We start from the raw sequence: 18,284 nt of genomic DNA, 5'->3' as shown, positions 1-18,284 counted from the left end.
TCTCTCAAATCAGAAAATTTCACTTGTGAATGTCTAAAGACTGTGGCGGTTGATTGCCCATGGAGGGAATATCGGTAAGGTTAGGTTAGGTTAGGTGGCAGCCCGATGTATCAGGCTCACTTAGACTATTCAGTCCATTGTGATACCACATTGGTGAACTTCTCTCTAATCACTGAGTGCTGCCCGATTCCATGTTAAGCTCAATGACAAGGGACCTCGTTTTTATAGCCGAGTCCGAACGGCGTTCCACATTGCAGTGAAACCACTTAGAGAAGCTTTGAAACCCTCAGAAATGTCACCAGCATTACTGAGGTGGGATAATCTACCGCTGAAAAACTTTTTTGGTGTTCGGTCGAAGCAGGAATCGAACCCACGACCTTGTGTATGCAAGGCGGGCATGCTAACCATTGCACCACGGTGGCTCCCAGGGAATATCGGTTACAAATTCGCTTGTATCCAAATGAGACCGTTCCTAAATCACGCTTGGCTAGACTTGAGCATCATCTGAATCGGTCTAGCCTTCAATGTCCATAGCTCTATTTAAATATCGTTTTCCTGCGACCAAACCGCGAAAATGTGAAATTTAATGTTGAGTGGATTTGCTCTTTAGAAATGCCATAAATGCAATGTGGAACTGATTCTTTACGAAAAAAAAAATTAAATGAAATGTCTGAAAGTTAAAAATCATCCACGATATAACAATTTATAAAATTATATTCACGGTATTCTATCGCTTATTTTCGGCTTCCCATACACACTTAGGAGTAAAATCAATACAGCCCTTTCAAGGAGTTTTCGTATAGAACATTGGAATGATTCACGGAAATTTCCAAAATTTGTAAAACAAAATATGTGTATCTGCCTAAAATATCATTAATGATGCATAAAATACATATATCCTGTGTTATAATAAAGACAGCATTATCGACAATAATCGAAAATTTTGGATAGCAGGGAAATATATGATTGATTTTAACTGCGTACTTTAATTCACATGAAAAATACCCTTCATTTGATTTTTTTCGAATTGCTATGACGATTTTCCATAATAATAATAATTTAGTACTTTGAACTGATTTTAAGTCCATGCTATTTTGTGCAAATATTTCAACACTGCGAAATGGTTAAAATTGAAAATTTGTTAATCATAGTATTTTCAGTGTATGCGTCTTGGAATTTTTCTAATGTGTAGATTTTTATGTCAGCAAAAATTGCTTTGATAGCGGTCATATTTCATACCATTAAAAGTAAAAAGTACATTATCGGCGGGTGTCACAAAATGTAGTGGCCAGGTCAATATTTGTAAATTCCGTGTCCAGAGAATGGAGCCGACCCATTTTTGTCGGCGGCGGTTGACACTAATGTTTTGCCTCCGGCAGCGGTGGCTTGATGGCTAAGGCGATATAAATATTTCTATTCGGCGGCGGACAATTATCCATTACAAAATCCATTTGAAATTATTCGAATGGTAATGAAATTAGTTGTACCACCAATCTTACAATCACATTTACATTTCCTTCAAATTTTCTGAGCTAAATTTTTGCAAAATTATTATAGGAAATTGATGCTGCTGGATTTTCGGTGGAAAGTCAAACATTTTGAAAAAAAAAAAAATACAATTATTAATAATTTTTGAGTTTTTGATTAGCTGCCAAATTTTGAGCAAAGATGAGTCGACATATTCGGCAAAACTGGTCGGCGGCGGCTAAAATCGGCGGCGCGACTCGGCAGCTTCATTCTCTGTCCGTGTCTTGTGGAAATTTTGTTTATACGAGTATGCCAATAATACGTTTTTTTTTATTTGCTGGGATGTCGGTTGGGAGAAAATGTAAAAAATCGATAACACCGGCTCGAGAGAATATTGAAATCAAATCAATAAAACAATCCCACAAAAACAAAATTTGCAAACCATTTTATGAATGGTTCTGATTATTGGAATGATTTCATTTCATGATATTGGTAACGCCAAATTATCGAGAGTGGGGAGAAATGTGAGAAAATCTTTCAAATATAAACGACCCATGCCTTTAAATGACCCGTTAGGAACAATATTTTCAGCTGAGCGAGACAAATAATTTTTTGGGTCTAACAGAATCCTGCATAAGTTGTCCAACTAATTATCAATATGTTTAAAACCCATTAAATGGGAAATCGTATTTATATACATATGGGAAATTCACTGAGATATAAGGACAATTTCTATTACATATTGGTAATTAATTGTGGAATATTTCTACGACGTTCGATTTTATCTTCTTTCTCGACATTACTGCGGCGACATAACTGGCGCATTGAATTTTTACTAAATAATCGTATATTAATTTAATTGTATTAATTGCTAATATGTACATTTTTTTATATTTAGTATATTTTTATTTATTTATTTATTTTTTTTTAATAATAATATATAACTTTATCTCACTTAAATAAATTTACTAACTATAACAAATTTGTGGGGCGGGGATCTATATGTTAATTATTGTTAATTATAATGTTATGATTTGTTCTGTTTTTGTTTTTGGGCTTCTGTAATTTTATATTTTTGTTTTTGGTTTATTTGATAATAACTACTAAAATTTGTTTTATTTGTTGTTGCCTTTTTTAAAGTGAATATGTATTTTTTGGGGGCTTTTGGGGTTTTTTTTTGGTAATGCTGTATAATTTCTTTGTCAATTATATGTATATAATTTTTGTATGTATATATACCGTTTTTGTTGCTAATTTTGTTACTCATCCTTTTGGTTTCTTTGTTATTTGACAAATATAGTAAACTATGGTTAAATTTGTTTATTTTTGTTGTTTTTTTTTTTAATTTTATGATGACATCACATTATGTTTATATGTATATATATATATATATATATGTGTATATATTTATTTTGTTTTTTTTTATGTATATAAATCTTATATATTTTTTTTATAGTTTAACCATTTTTTTATGTCACTAAAGTTGTTTTGTTTTTTTAGTTTTTAATTTTATCCAATTCATTGGGCTCGAAATTTTTGAAACTCAACAGGAAAAAAGATTCAAAGATTTCCAACTTATTTCATTAATATATTTAAATTTAACTTAATCTTAAATTTGAAAGCAATCAGCAGTTTTGGTTTTGTTCTTGTTATTAATTTTATGTATAAATATCGAGTAGAAAAAATATTCGAATTTAATTATTTGTTGAAGATTTTACGGTTTATTTCTTTTTGTTTTTTTTTTTTGTGGTTTGTTTTTGAGAAGAGTGAGAGATTCGACCAGTTGTTGTCTTTCTTTGGAGAGTTAAAGGGGGACAGAGAGAGAGAGGATATAGATTATGCGGCAAAAATACTGAAGATTTAATGATAACGTTTTTTGGTTGAATTTATTTTTTCCTTTTTGTTGTTGATTATTTGTTTTGTTTTTTTTTTCGAAGAAAGCAAAGAACATTAATAAATGTACAAATATAAGTATAGAAACTGTAAACTGTAGTGTTGTAGATTAGTGTAGAAGAGTAATTTTCTTGTTTTGTTTTTTCATTATTTTATATGAGTAATTGTTTATAACTATGTATATGTTTAGAAAAAGCTCTTTAAGAATCCAGCTGGTCCAGCCTGAAATTAAGAGAAAAATTATTTTATATAAAAAATATTTAAAAAAATATATATGTACAATATTAGATCAAATAACCCATTAGTTTGTTAGTCGATAGTCTGCATACAAGAAAAAACTATTTGCTTGAGTTTTTTGTTATATAATATAAAGAATCGCGGGGCTAACTTTCATAGCCCGCAAAATAAACCAATTATATAAAAAATTTAAATTTATGGCAATTTGTATTTGATCAGCTCATAATAACGAACTTTGCAACTAAAACATACGAAATCTTGATCAAAAGAGATGATTAGGGTTAACTTCCCAGCAAAAAAAATTGGAAGTTGTTCCACAAACATTTCTTTTAAAGCCCATCCCAGAATCCCCCATCGACTTTTTTCAACTTCCGATGCAGTCCTTTTAGACAAGACCACAAAAATTTCTTCTAAAGCGCATCGTGGGATCTCCCAATGATTTTTTTCCACTCCCGATGCAGTCCTTTTGGACAAGTCCACAAACATTTGTTCTTGGGATCCCCCAATGATTTTTTTCTACTTCCGATGCAGTCGTTGTGGACAAGTATTAGAAAGTACGCAATTAGGCTAATTTAAATGCAAATTTTTGACAATTAAATTTTACAAAAAAAAGAAAATTAATAACAAAGTAAAAAAATAATAATAAAAAAATAAATTTCATTTCCGTTGGGATTTGAAGCTGTGCCGTTTGACTATTTCGCTTCCATGGAAGTTCTTCCTTTTGGATAAGTCCACAAACATTTGTTCTAAAGCGCATCTTGGGATCCCCCAATGATTTTTTTCTACTTCCGATGCAGTCGTTGTGGACAAGTATTAGAAAGTACGCAATCAGGCTATTTTAAATGCAAATTTTTGACAATTAAATTTTACAAAAAAACGAAAATTAATAAAAAAATAGAAAATTAATAACAAAGTAAAAAAATAATAATAAAAAAAAATAAATTTCATTTCCGTTGGGATTTGAAGCTGTGCCGTTTGACTATTTCGCTTCCATGGAAGTTCTTTTGCGAAGGTTTTGCAAATTATGAGAATATTTAATTTTTTGTTGATTTTTAATGGACAAAATATATTTATACGAAAATGTATGCCGAAAATAAAAAATAAAAACGATGCATAACATAAAAAAAAATATTTTTTTAAAAAATATTTTTTTAAAAAATATTTGATAAAAAAATTCCCTCTAGTGAGAATTAAACCTGCGTTTCTTATTTTTTCGTTCATACTAATAAAGAACATATCGAGAAGCAATTAGAATGTTATTACTTGGTGTCGTATTACGATCATACCACAAACACTTGAATTGACCTTTCGACGCTTTATGTTCAATGGCGTTTGTGGCTGAGTGTGCTAAGGCGTTCTGTTATGGTGCCAACAAACCCAGGTTCAACCCCTGGTCGGAGCGAAAAAGGTTTGCAAATTGTAAAAAATTAGATAATAGGAAAATAATAGTGTAATAAAAAATATGGATGAAAAAAAGTGAAATTGGTTGAAATTTTTTTTTTTCGCTTTTTAAATTTCTTCATTCAAATTAACTTCCAGGGCAAAACTTCTAAAGCAATGCAAAGGATCCAAAAAGGGAGTACTTCCGTCCTATGACAAGCCCATGTAAAATTCATTGGGGATGATCCAAGTTTGCACTACTTCCGGATCACAGATTGGGGATCCAAACTACTTTTTTGGAAGCTCTTTTTTTGCTGGGTTACTACAACGTTCTTGATACAACTTTATTTGCATAACTGTTTTAGTATTTTATTAAAAACCATACACACAAAAAAATTTTTGTCGGATTCAATCACGAAATTAATTGATAAAATTAATTTTTTAATTGAAATGTCTTCAATCACAGAAATGATAGTATCAATTAAAAAATTAGTTGAAAGACAATAAAAAAATTAATTGATACAATTAAAAAATTAATTGATACTATTAATTTTTGTGATTGATTTTGGTGAAATTTTTTGAAATCGTTAGGAGCAAGATTAGCCACCGTGGTGCAATGGTTAGCATGCCCGCCTTGCATACAAAGGGTCTTGGGTTAAAACCTGCATCGACCGTACACGAAAAGTTTTTCAGCATTGGATTATCCCCTCTCAGTTATGCTGGTGACATTTCTGAGGGTTTTAAAGCTTCTCTAAGTGGTTTCACTGAAATGTGAAACGCCGTTCAGACTCAGATATAAAGAGGAGGTTCCTTGTCATTGAGCTAAATATGATATCGGCACTCAGCACTCATTGATAAGAGAGATGTCCACCACTGTGGTATATCAATGGAGTCTAAGTGAGTCTGAAATATTGGGCTGCCACTATACGTAAGATGGTTTTTATATAAAATCTTCAACAAGTTGTACTAATAAAATCGTAGTATGAACGGGCCATTACAAGGTGGCTGACATGTAATGCAATAAAATAAAGCGCTATATTTTTAAAAGTTTTAACTTTTATTGGGAATTTTGGGAAATCGGAAATCGAATTTTAAAATCAGTTTACACAATTTTTTTTCACGAAATTAATTGATCAAATTAATTATACCCTCCACCATAGGATGGGGGGTATATTAACTTTGTCATTCCGTTTGTAACACATCGAAATATTGCTCTAAGACCCATAAAGTATATATATTCTGGGTCGTGGTGAAATTCTGAGTCGATCTGAGCATGTCCGTCCGTCCGTCTGTTGAAATCACGCTAACTTCCGAACGAAACAAGCTATCGACTTGAAACTTGGTACAAGTAGTTGTTATTGATGTAGGTCGGATGGTATTGCAAATGGGCCATATCGGTCCACTTTTACGTATAGCCCCCATATAAACGGACCCCCAAATTTGGCTTGCGAGGCCTCTAAGAGAAGCAAATTTCATCCGATCCAGCTGAAATTTGGTACATGGTGTTAGTATATGGTCTCTAACAACCATGCAAAAATTGGTCCACATCGGTCCATAATTATATATAGCCCCCATATAAACCGATCCCCCGATTTGGCTTGCGAGGCCTCTAAGAGAAGCAAATTTCATCCGATCCGGCTGAAATTTGGTACATGGTGTTAGCATATGGTCTCTAACAACCATGCAAAAGTTGGTCCACATCGGTCCATAATTATATATAGCCCCCATATAAACCGATCACCAGATTTGACCTCCGGAGCCTCTTGGTACGTGGTGTTAATATATGGCCTCAAACTGCCATGCACAAATTGGTCGGAATCGGTCCATAGTTATATATAGCCTCCATATAAACCGATCCCCAGATTTGACCTCCGGAGCCCCTTGGAAGAGCAAAATTCATCCGATTCGGTTGAAATTTAGTACGTGATGTTAGTATATGGTATCCAACAACCATGCAGGAATTGGTTCATATCAGTCCATAATTATATATAGCACCCATATAAACCCATCCCCAGAGTTGACCTCCGGTGCCTTTTGGAGAAGCAAAATTCATCCGATCTGGTTGAAATGTTGTACGTGGTTAGTATATTATATTTAACAACCATGCCAAAAGTTGTCCATATCAGTCCATAATCATATATAGCCCCCATATAAACCGATCCCGAGATTTGGTTTTGGAGCCTCTTGGAGGGGCAAATTTCGTCCGAGTCAGTTGAAATTTAGTACATTGTGCTAGTATATGGCCGTTAACAACCATGCCTAACTAGGTCCATATCGGTCTATAGTTATATATAGCCTTCAGATAAATCGATCCCCAATCACACAAAAATGGTCCATATCAATATTTGTATATAGCCCCCATATAAGCGACCCCGATATTTCAATTCTAGCTCCCTACGTACCGTGCAAAAGTCCATATCGATTCGTAATTATTTGTAGACTTACCTACACATACTTTTTTTTTGCCTAATGTATACCACGTATGGACTAACACACAATTTCGAAACGATTTAAGATATCACAACACAAGTAATTCGATTGTGGCTGACAGTCTTTCGTAGAAGTTTCTACACAATCCATGGTGGAGGGTACATAAGATTCGGCCTGGCCGAACTTACGGCCGTTTATACTTGTTTTTTAATTGAAATGTCTTCAATTACAGAAATGATACAATGAATTAAAAAAATATTGAAAGTCAATTAAAAATTAATTGATTCAATTAAAAACAAGTATATATGGCCGTAAGTTCGGACAGGCCGAAGCTTATGTACCCTCCACCAAGGATTGCGTAGAAACTTCTACTGAAGACTGTCATCCACAATCGAATTACTTGGGTTGCGGTAACTCTTGCCGATGACAAGGTATCTTAAAACTTCCTAATACTTCCTAATTTTGACAAAGTTTTCTATAGAAATAAAATTTTGACAAAATTTTCTATAGAAATAAAATTTTTACAAAATTTTAAAAAGATTTAAAATTTTGACAACATTCTCTATAGAATTAAAATTTTGACAACATTTTCTATAGAAATAAAATTTTGCCAAAATTTTCTATAGAAATAAAATTTGACAAAATTTTCTATAGGAATAAAATTTCGACAAAATTTTCTATAGAAATAAAATTTTAACAAAATTTTCTATAGAAATAAAATTTTTCTAGATTATTTTTGCTCGAGTGGCAAGCATGATTATGAACCGATATGGACCAATTTTTGTGTGATTGGGGATCGGCTATATATAACTATAGACCGATATGGGCCAATTTTGGCATGGTTATTAGCGGCCATATATTAACACCACGTTGCAAATTTCAACCGGATCGGATGAATTTTGCTCGTCCAAGTGGCTCCGGAATTAAAATCTGGGGTTCGGTTTATATAGGGGCTATATATAATTATGGACTGATATGGACCAACTTTTGAATGGCTCTTAGAGACTATATACTAATACCATGTACCAAATTTCAGCCGGATCGGATGAAATTTGCTTCTCTTAGAGGATCCGCAAACCAAATCTGGGAATCGGTTTATATGGGGGCTATATATAATTATGGGCCGGTATGGACCAATTTTTGCATGGTTGTTAGAGACCATATACTAACACCACGTACCAAATTTCAACCGGATCGGATGAATTTTGCTCCTCTAAGAGGCTCCGGAATTCAAATCTGGGGATCGGTTTATATGGGGGCTATATAAAATTATGGACCGATATGGACCAATATTTGCATGGTTGTTATGAAATTGGATGAAATTGGCTTCACTTTGAGGCTCCGCAAGCCAAATCTGGGGTCGGTTTATATGGGGGCTATACGTAAAAGTGGACCGATATGGCCCATTTGCAATACCATCCGACCTACATCAATAACAACTACTTGTGCCAAGTTTCAAGTCGATAGCTTGTTTCGTTCGGAAGTTAGCGTGATTTCAACAGACGGACGGACGGACTGACGGACATGCTCAGATCGACTCAGAATTTCACCACGACGCAGAATATATATACTTTATGGGGTCTTGGAGCAATATTTCGATGTGTTACAAACGGAATGACAAAGTTAATATACCCCCATCCTATGGTGGAGGGTATAAAAATTAATTGATACTCTTAATTTTTGTGATTGATTTTTGTTTCAACTAAAAAATTTGTTGAATCAATTGAATTTTTATTGAATATTTTTTAAAATCTCAATTAAGGCTTTAATTGGAAAAATTTTTGTGAAATTGTTTTCTGTGTTTGGCATTAATTATAGTCTTTGAACGATGGAAAAAGCCATCACTAGCTGTCTCTGCGGCAAAGCGCCGTGTTGAGATTATCGACACTTTGGTATTTTTTAGTGCCAACCTTACACTCCAAAAGGCGCAAAACGAATGATTGAGATCCGGAGATTTTGCCAAAAAGTTGTTTCATTGACCCAAACTATATATCTATAATAATTTCACAATAAACATGCACTGCACAGAGAATGAAGCCGAAATTTTTGCCTCCGGCGACGATGGCTTGACGACTAGGCCGATATAAATTTGTCTATTTGGCGGCGGAAATTTATCCATTATAAAATCAATTTTCAAGCAGAGAATGAAGCATTTTTGTCGGCGGCGCTTGACACTAAATTTTTGCCTTCAGCGACGGCGGCTTGACAATTATCCATTATAAAATCAATTTGATGTCATCCAAATGGTAATGAGATTAATTGTACAACCAAACTTACATGATAAATTTGATCTTTTACATTTCATTCAAATTTGATACTGATCAATTGTGGGTGGAAAATTCGAAATTTTGGCAAAAAAATATAACAATTATTATTACATTAAATCAAAATTTTTGATTAATTGGCGGCTAAATTTGAGTCGGAATGAGTCGACATATTCGACGTTGTCGTCGGCTGTTAAAAAAAATGGTCGGCGGCGGTTAAAATCGACGGCGTTGCTAGGCTGCTTCTTTCTCTAACAAAACCAGAGAATGAAGCCGACCCATTTTTATTGCCGGCGGTTTGCACAAAATTTTTGCCTCCGGCAGCGGCGGCTTAACGGCTAAGCCGATATATATGTGTCTATTCGGCGCGGACAATTATCCATTATAAAATCAATCTGAAATCATCCGAATGGTAATGAGATAAGTTGTACAACAAACCTTAAAACCAAATTTACATTTCCCTCAAATTTTTTGTAAAATTATTATAGAAACTTGATACTGATTGCTGTGGGCGAAAGGTTCAAAATGTTGGCAAAAAAAATACAACAATTTATAACACAATTTTCTGTTTTATCTCAATATTTTAGATTAATTGGCGGCTGAATTTGAGTCGGAATGAGTCGACATATTCGGCGTCGTCGTGGGCTGATAAAAAAAAAAATAGTCGGCGGCGGTTAAAATCGACTGTGCGGTTATGATGTAAAATGTATTATACGATTGGTTGAACAACTAATCTCATAGTGGTTTGGATTCCTTTAATTTGAATGATTGTGGGTGGCAGGAAATACAAAAATTATAAATTTTTCTGATTTAAATAAATTTAAATTAAATAATTTAATTAAATTGTCATTAATAGACGATTAAATTTGAGTCGAAGTGAGTTGATATATTCGGCGTCGTCGAGCTGCAAAAATAGTTGGTGGTGGTCATAATGAGTAGCGTGACTCAGTGGCTTCATTCCCTGCTGACCATTATATTTTATAAGTTATTATAGTAACGTAATTTTGAATGAAATAAAAATGTTGAATCTTACACCCAAATATAAGCATATTTACTCGGCAGTTCGTGAGTTGAGCCGTTAAGCCTCCTCCGCCGACGGTAAAAACTTTATAACTGCCGCCATCGACAAAAATGGTCGCCTTGGTACTCTGAATATAGCATAATGCTATACAGAAAAACATTTCACGATAATTTTTTAATTAAAAAGTTTATTGAGTTTTGCAATTAACAGCAATTAAATTTTTTATTGAATCAATTAAATTTGCTCATGAAATCAATTAATTTTTTAATCAATAATTTTTGTATGTCCAATTAAAACTGTGATTGGCACTATCATTTTCGTATTTGAAAACATTTCAATTAAAAAAATAATTGGAACAATTAATTTTATGATTGAATCAAAATAATTTTTTTTTGTATGAATACAAGAAATTCCCATGTATTCCAAATTCAAATATAGGCAAACTTTGATTGTTTTTCTTTTTATTGGTCTATGATGTTTAGAAGTCCAGTTTTTTCTTAAGTGTCATAATTTTATTTTATACCCACCATTATGTCGATAATGATCTATAAACTAAATGCAAATATGAACTGTCAAAATATTTTTTTTTTACCAAATATTGAAAACTATAATTTCAGGTATCTTGGGAAGTGATTTTAGACGATGTTAGATTTTCATATATACAAAAAAAATTACAGAATTCATGGAAAATCTATATTGTAAAAAAATAATTTTGAAATTGAATTTAGTTGGGCGCCAGTCTTCCAACTATTTCCATGCTATTGCAAAATATCTCCAATTAGCTACATGGTTTTCAAAGAACTTTAATGGGTTATTCGGTTATTAGGATATTTATATATCACTATACTTACATCTTGTTGTTGCTGTGTTTGTGCTTGTTTGACTTTTGCTTGGGCTATCTTTAAGGCTCTACAATAAAAAAAATGTACAAATATTAGTAATAAATGAAGATTATGATCAGGTTTCAATATCAAAACATACTGTTGCAAGTCCATAATTGTCTTTTCCTTTGCATTCTGTTCTTCTTGAGACATTTGTACCAATTTGAGTAATCGTTCCGTTTCCGTTGCGGCTTTTTGATGTTCCTCTTTGGTGGTTTGTAATTCCTTGACGCAGCTAAAATTAGAAGAGAAGTAGAAAAACGTTCAATATTGCATTGTTTGAGACCTTAGTCACGGTGATACATGTGGCTTGAAACAGCATCGGTATATGGACAAGGCCAGTGTTGCCACTATTTACCGGGCTCTTGTCCCCAAAATAGGACGCTTTGATCCCCAAAAATCCCAAATATTGTTTAAAATTCCCCACAAAAATCCCCAATAAATTTCTGGCAAGTTTTTTGAACAAAATTAAAGGATCTGCTGTAGAAAATCCGTAATAATTTAAAAATTGGAAAATATGCAATTTTCAGTGTTGCCAGTATTTACTGGGCTCTTGTCCCCAAAATATGACGCTTTGGTTCCCAAAAATCCCTAATAATTTAAAAATTGAAAAAATATGCAATTTATGTTATAGCAGTTTGCGAGTTACAATAAGATGAAGATTTCAAAGCACAAAACCAGGGGATGGGTGCAAAAAAATATCATTCCTCATCAGAATTAATTATGGGTATAAAGTGTCATCGAATTTTTATCTTATGCATCTTATCATATTCTAAATTCTCGAGAAATAGAAAAGGGAAGTTCGGTCAACATGTGTATTTAGTTCTAAATAGTGGAGAAATACAATTGGGTGAATAGATTTCGAAAATTTCCCACAAAAATCTCCAAATTTATGGAAATTTCCCACCAAATCCCCAACTCAAAAATGTCGTTCCTATCCACGAAAAAATATACCCGATTTGGGGCAAAATCCCCAATACTGGCAACACAGACAAGGATGATAAATTTTGAAAATAAATCAAAGAAACTTCTCGCAGTGCAGCGTATAGTCCCATTGCGCGTAACTTTTGGATATCGCACAGTCTGTGCCGCGGCTGTGTTTGAAATATCCGGCATGACCAGCAAGCCGACAGAGGAAAAGGGTTTAATCCTAATATTGGGGAAAAGATTCAATGCGGCGACGATGGAAGAGAAAACCCAAAACTGGCGAAAACACTGGGGTAACGAAAATACCAGAGAATGACTACTAAGCTAATACCAGATATATGGATATGGGCCATTAGACGACATGGGGATGTAGTCTATTATATAACTCAGATGTTATCCGATCACGGTTACTACAGGAAGTAACTGAATAAAATGGGAAAGTGTTCGACCCTCACAGCATTTAAGAAAAAGCTTATGTTAATGATGATTAATTGGAGCGCAAACTTTGTCAAAATTTTATTTCTAAAGAAAATTTTTTCAAAATTTAATTTCTTTAAAAATTTGTGTCAAAATTTAATTTTTTTAGAATTTTTTTTTAGAAAATGTTATTTCTTTAGAAGATTTTGTCCAAATTTTATTTCTTTAGGAGATTTTGTCAAAAATTTTTTTCTATACAAAATTTTGTTCAAATTTTATTTTTATACAAAATTTGGCCAAAATTTTATTCCTATAGAAAATTTTTGTCAAAATTTTATTTCTAAATCAAATTTTGCCAAAATTTTATTTCTATACAAAATTTTGTCAACATTTTATTTCTATAGAAAATTTTGTCAACATTTTATTTCTATAGAAAATTTTGTCAAAATTTTATTTCTATAGAAAATTTTGTTAAACTTTTATTTCTATAGAAAATGTTTTCAATATTTTATTTCTATAGAAAATTTTGTCAAAATTTTATTTCTATAGAAAATTTTGTCAAAATTTTATTTCTATAGAAAATTTTGTCAAAATTTTATTTCTATAGAAAATTTTGTCAAAATTTTATTTCTATAGAAAAGTTTGTCAAAATTTTATTTCTATAGAAAATGTTGTCAAAATTTTATTTCTATAGAAAATTTTGTCAAAATTTTATTTCTATAGAAAATGTCAAAATTTTATTTTTATAGAAAATTTTGTCAAAATTTTATTTCTATAGAAAATTTTGTCCAAATTTTTTTTCTATAGAAAATTTTGTCAACATTTTATTTCTATAGAAAATTTTGTCAAAATTTTATTTCTAAAGAAAATTTAGTCAAAATTTTATTTCTATAGAAAATTTTGTCAAAATTTTATTTCTATAGAAAATTTTGTCAAAATTTTATTTCTATAGAAAATTTGGTTTCTATAGAAAATTTTGTCCAAATTTTTTTTCTATAGAAAATTTTGTCAACATTTTATTTTTATAGAAAATTTTGTCCAAATTTTATTTCTATAGTACATTTTGTCTAAATTTTATTTCTATAGTATATTTTGTCAAAATTTTATGTCTGTAGAACATTTGGTCAAAATTTTATTTTTATAGAAAATTTTGTCAACATTTTTAATATTTGATTTCTATAGAAAAGTTTTATTTCTATAGAAATTTTAGTCAAAATTTTATTTCCATAGAAAATTTTGTCAAAATTTTATTTCTGTAGAAAATTTTGTCAAAATTTTATTTCTATAGAAAATTTTGTCAAAATTTTATTTCTATAGGAAATTTTGTCAAAATTATATATCTAATTTTCTTATGTTTTTTGGTTTTTTTATTCGATCTTTTTCTTTCTAATAAATGTCATTAGTTTTCTTAAGCTTGAGATCGTTGTTATCCTTTATTTACTTTTAATTCATCATTCCTGTTATTTCGCCATTTCACAGAAAATTTTGTCAAAAATTTTATTTCTATAGGAAATTTTTGTCCAAATTGTATATCTAATTTTCTTATGTTTTTTGGTTTTTTTATTCGATCTTTTTCTTTCTAATAAATGTCATTAGTTTTCTTAAGCCTGAGATCGTTGTTATCCTTTATTTACTTTTAATTCATCATTCCTGTTATTTCGCCATTTCATAGAAAATTTTGTCAAAATTTTATTTCTATAGAAAATTTTGTCAAAATTTTATTTCTATAGAAATTTTTGTCAACATTTCATTTTTATAGAAAATTTTGTCAACATTTTATTTCTTTAGGATTTTTTTTTTATTCTATAGGTTGAAAAACATCCTAAGGTTGAAAAACATCGATCAGGATAGAGCAGAAGCTGCAACCAGTGAGAAAGCAGGAGTCTGAACGCAGACTAGCACAAGATGGTCAGACACCAGGAAGGATCACCCTAGAAGTATTTAGAAAGCTGTTCCTACGACCGTGGGTTGGGAAAAATGTGGGAGATGGACTCCCAAGCTAACACAAGATATATGGATTTTGGGCTAATAGACGATTTGGAAGAGTATACTACTTATCATATATTGTCACTGTTACTACTATGGGCAAGCGTGCTATCGTTACGCCATTTACGAAAGAATTTTTGTTACTGATGGCGCAGAACACACTTTCTTCGACCCCTAGAAAAGAAAGAAGACTGAAGAAGAGAATGACAAAAGACGAGCAAAATTTGAGTCCTATAGCAAGCTACTGTGAGTTCATTTTGAGGATGAAATAAATCGATCTGGATAGAGCAGAATTTGCACCTTGAGCAGATGATAACTAACCACGAATGGTCCACATTGAAGTAATGCAAAAGTAGTTGCGAGTTAGGATTAACACTCTCAGTGACGTTGCTTGGGATTTTATCCGGCCAAAAATAAAAAACTCACACCCCCAAACTTATATCATTCTACTTACGCTTCCAATTGTCTTTGAGTGTCCATGAGTTTTTTGTTGAGTTCTCCCGCTGCAGCAGCGCCACCACCTTGAGCTTGTATTTGTTTCTCCAATTGATCCATTTGTTCTTTCCGTTTGCGTAACTGTACATCGAATTCAACCATTTTCTTTTCTTTTTCTTCGATATCCTTCCGTTTGGCTTCGATTTGTTTGCGTTGCTCTTCGATAATTTTACGCTCACTTTCCACTGCCTTGGCTTGATTATCGATTTGTTTACGAACTTCTTCCAGTTGTTTCTGTTGTTGTTCTAATTGCTGACGTTGCGCTTCGGTAGCTGCCGCATTGGCACCACCTGCTTGAGCAGCTTGTTGCAATTGTTGCTGCAGTTGCTGGATTTGTTGTTGGGCTGCTTGCAGTTGTTTCGCCAGTTCTTGTTTTTCGACCTGAATTAATTGGAGAATGGTTAAGAATGACAATTAATTACATAAATTAGTTTTGAGGGGCAGGTTCTCAATATCTTAATATTATTTTTCGTGTCTGTAAAACAGCTGATCGCATACGAAATACAAGTAAACGCAGCCATAGCGATTGTCGGTAGGCGAACACTTGTTTGCACGTACTTTTATAGGACAAAATTTCATGTTCGTTTGCTTCCATTGGATTCTAACATGGATTTTGGAAATCGCTATGGATGCGTTTACGTATATAGATGAGCTGCTACTCGAAGGCATAAGGACTACAATAAAAATTACGAATATATTAACAATGGTATTCTTACCTGACTCTTTTGCATTTCTTCCACCAAAACTTCCAATTGCTGTTGGAATTGATCTCTTTGTGTGGTCGCTGCTTGCAACTCAGCCTTGATTTTCTCCAGTTCTTTGTTGATTTCTTCAGTGGCTGCGCCTGCGGCCGCAGCAGCTGCTGGTTGCTGTTGTTGTTGCTGCTGTAATTGTTGCTGTTGTTGTTGGATCTGTTGTTGTGATTGTATCAGCTGTTGTTGCATTTTCTGCATTTGAGCATGTTGTTCCTTAATGTGCTGATCCATCATTTGGATGCGTTTATGCATTTCCTGTGCCGCCTTGTCGGCCATGTCAGCCTTTGCCTTCTCCGCTTCAATGACTTTACGCCATTGTTCGATTTCTTCGGGCCTGGCACCACCCTGCGCCGCAGCTGCTGTCGCTGCTGCGCTGGTTGCAGTTTGTAAAGCTTTTTCGGATTCTTGGAGTTTTTGTTGTAGAGTTGCGATTTCCTTTTGCATAGCCTGAATTTCGGCTGATGATGCAGCGGCAGCGGCAGCAGGTGCTGACGGCGTTCCAGCATGGCCATTGCGCAATTTGCGGTTTTCATCGCGGGCTTTTTGCAGTTCAGTTTCGGCATTTTGCAGTTCTTTTTGGAAATTCATCAGAATCTCTTGACTCTTCTCCAGTTGATGTACTAATTGTTCCCTCTCGATAGTCAATTGTTTGACGTCGGCCTCCAATTGTTGCATGTGTTTTTCGAGTTGTGGATGAGGTTTGTCCACCACACCAGTGCGTGCTGATTGTCTGAGAGCCTCCTTCTCGGCTTCCGCTTTCTCGAGGCGATCGTGAAGGCGACCCAATTCAGCAGACATGCGTTCGAATTCAATGCGTGTAGATTCATTTGTTTCCTGTTGTTTAGCCAAATGCATTTGAGCTTTCTCCAATTCTTTAGCCAGTCTTCCGGCCTCCAATTCGGTAGCATCACGAGATTGTAAAGCTTTTTCTAACCTATCCCTTAACCTATCTATTTCTGTACGCTCTCCTGCTGTTACCGAAGCTCGTACTGACTCAGCCGGGCTGATGGCTGAAGATTGTTGTAATCTCAAACGTTCTACCTCCTTTAATAACTTCTCGTGCTTGTCTCGGGCCTTCTCGCGTTCGATATGGGCTCTCTCCAACTCGGTGCGTTGTTTTTCTTGGCTGGCCAACAATTTGGCCACCTCTCCCTTGGACAATTCAAGTTGCAATGAGGTCTCGTGCAACTTGGACTCCATGTTCTGTATTTCATTTTCAATCTTTTCATATTTATCGCGATATTTCTCAAATGATTCTGATTCGTATTGCGATTTGCCACGGATCGTTTCGAGTTCCATAAGGGTTTTGTCCAGTTTTTCTCGCAAGCGTTCGTTTTCCTCTTTAAGGCGTCGAGTTTCACGGCCAAAGGTTTCGGTGTCTTGTAACTTTCTGAGTTCCGACTGGCTCTTCTCGTAACGATCGCGCATCTTCTCCATTTCCACGGCATAGTGGGCAGCTTCTTCCTTGGCTGCTTCCACGCTGGCACTAGCTTTGCTTTGGGCAGCATGGGCTCTCTCCAATTCATAGGATACTCTCTCCAGTTCGGACTGCAAATGTTCCTTTTCGCCTTGCGTTCGGCGAAGATCTGTTTGGATTTTGTCATAACGTTCGCGGTGGTGTTCGAGTTCGGCCCGGGCATTATCCTCGGCCTCTTTGGCTCGACTAAGCTGCAAAGCAGCTCTATCGCAGGCCTCCTGCAGTCGAGTGCTTTCATCTTGTAACTTGCGCAGATCTTCGCGGGCCTTGGAAGCAGCAAGTGAGGATCGTTCAGCCTCAACTTCCAAACGAGCTCGATCGGCCTCGGCAGTATCACAACGCGATTGCAAGCGATATATTTCGTTTTGGGCCCGATCGTATTTCTCCAACATCTTTTCGAATTCTTTGTTCGAGGTATCCTTCTCATCGATCAATTTCTGACTGGCATACAATGCTTTGTCCAATTTTTCTTTGAGAATTTCAACCTCGGTCACAGCATCGTCACGCTCCATCTGAAAAGGATAATGGCGAGATTTCTAAGATAAAACGAGTCGATCGGTTCGGTTAAGTGCAACCATAAAGCTACAACTAACAAACAGCCAATTGTTATGTTATGCAGGAGGTATTTGGAACGAGAATCTTAACATAAGCATG

The 18,284-nt window shown here is 34.0% G+C and overlaps 1 protein-coding gene across 9 annotated transcripts in view; it reads right to left on the bottom strand.

The window, feature by feature from the left end:
- Positions 1-2,873: 2,873 nt before the first annotated feature.
- The window catches only part of brp (ELKS/RAB6-interacting/CAST family member bruchpilot), a 345,910-nt gene continuing 330,499 nt past the window's right edge, over positions 2,874-18,284 (bottom strand). For 4 of the 9 annotated variants that reach the window (XM_075313347.1, XM_075313341.1, XM_075313342.1 and 1 more), the window contains 5 exons: positions 16,115-18,142; positions 15,358-15,779; positions 11,674-11,808; positions 11,544-11,601; positions 2,874-3,582 (listed from right to left, as the gene is read on the bottom strand). In XM_075313347.1, coding sequence (XP_075169462.1) covers positions 3,547-3,582; positions 11,544-11,601; positions 11,674-11,808; positions 15,358-15,779; positions 16,115-18,142 — 2,679 coding nt within the window. In that variant the 3' untranslated portion in view covers positions 2,874-3,546. Of the gene's footprint in view, positions 3,583-11,259; positions 11,494-11,543; positions 11,602-11,673; positions 11,809-15,357; positions 15,780-16,114; positions 18,143-18,284 lie in introns of those variants that run through there. The other 5 variants (XM_075313339.1, XM_075313340.1, XM_075313344.1 and 2 more) reach the window with 2 other exon arrangements.

Source organism: Haematobia irritans, chromosome 5 (genome assembly GCF_050003625.1).
Source record: "Haematobia irritans isolate KBUSLIRL chromosome 5, ASM5000362v1, whole genome shotgun sequence".
In the NCBI taxonomy this organism is placed as follows: Eukaryota; Metazoa; Arthropoda; class Insecta; order Diptera; family Muscidae; genus Haematobia; species Haematobia irritans.
Note: the sequence above shows the minus strand (reverse complement) of the source record. Positions and strands in the feature narration are given on the sequence as shown.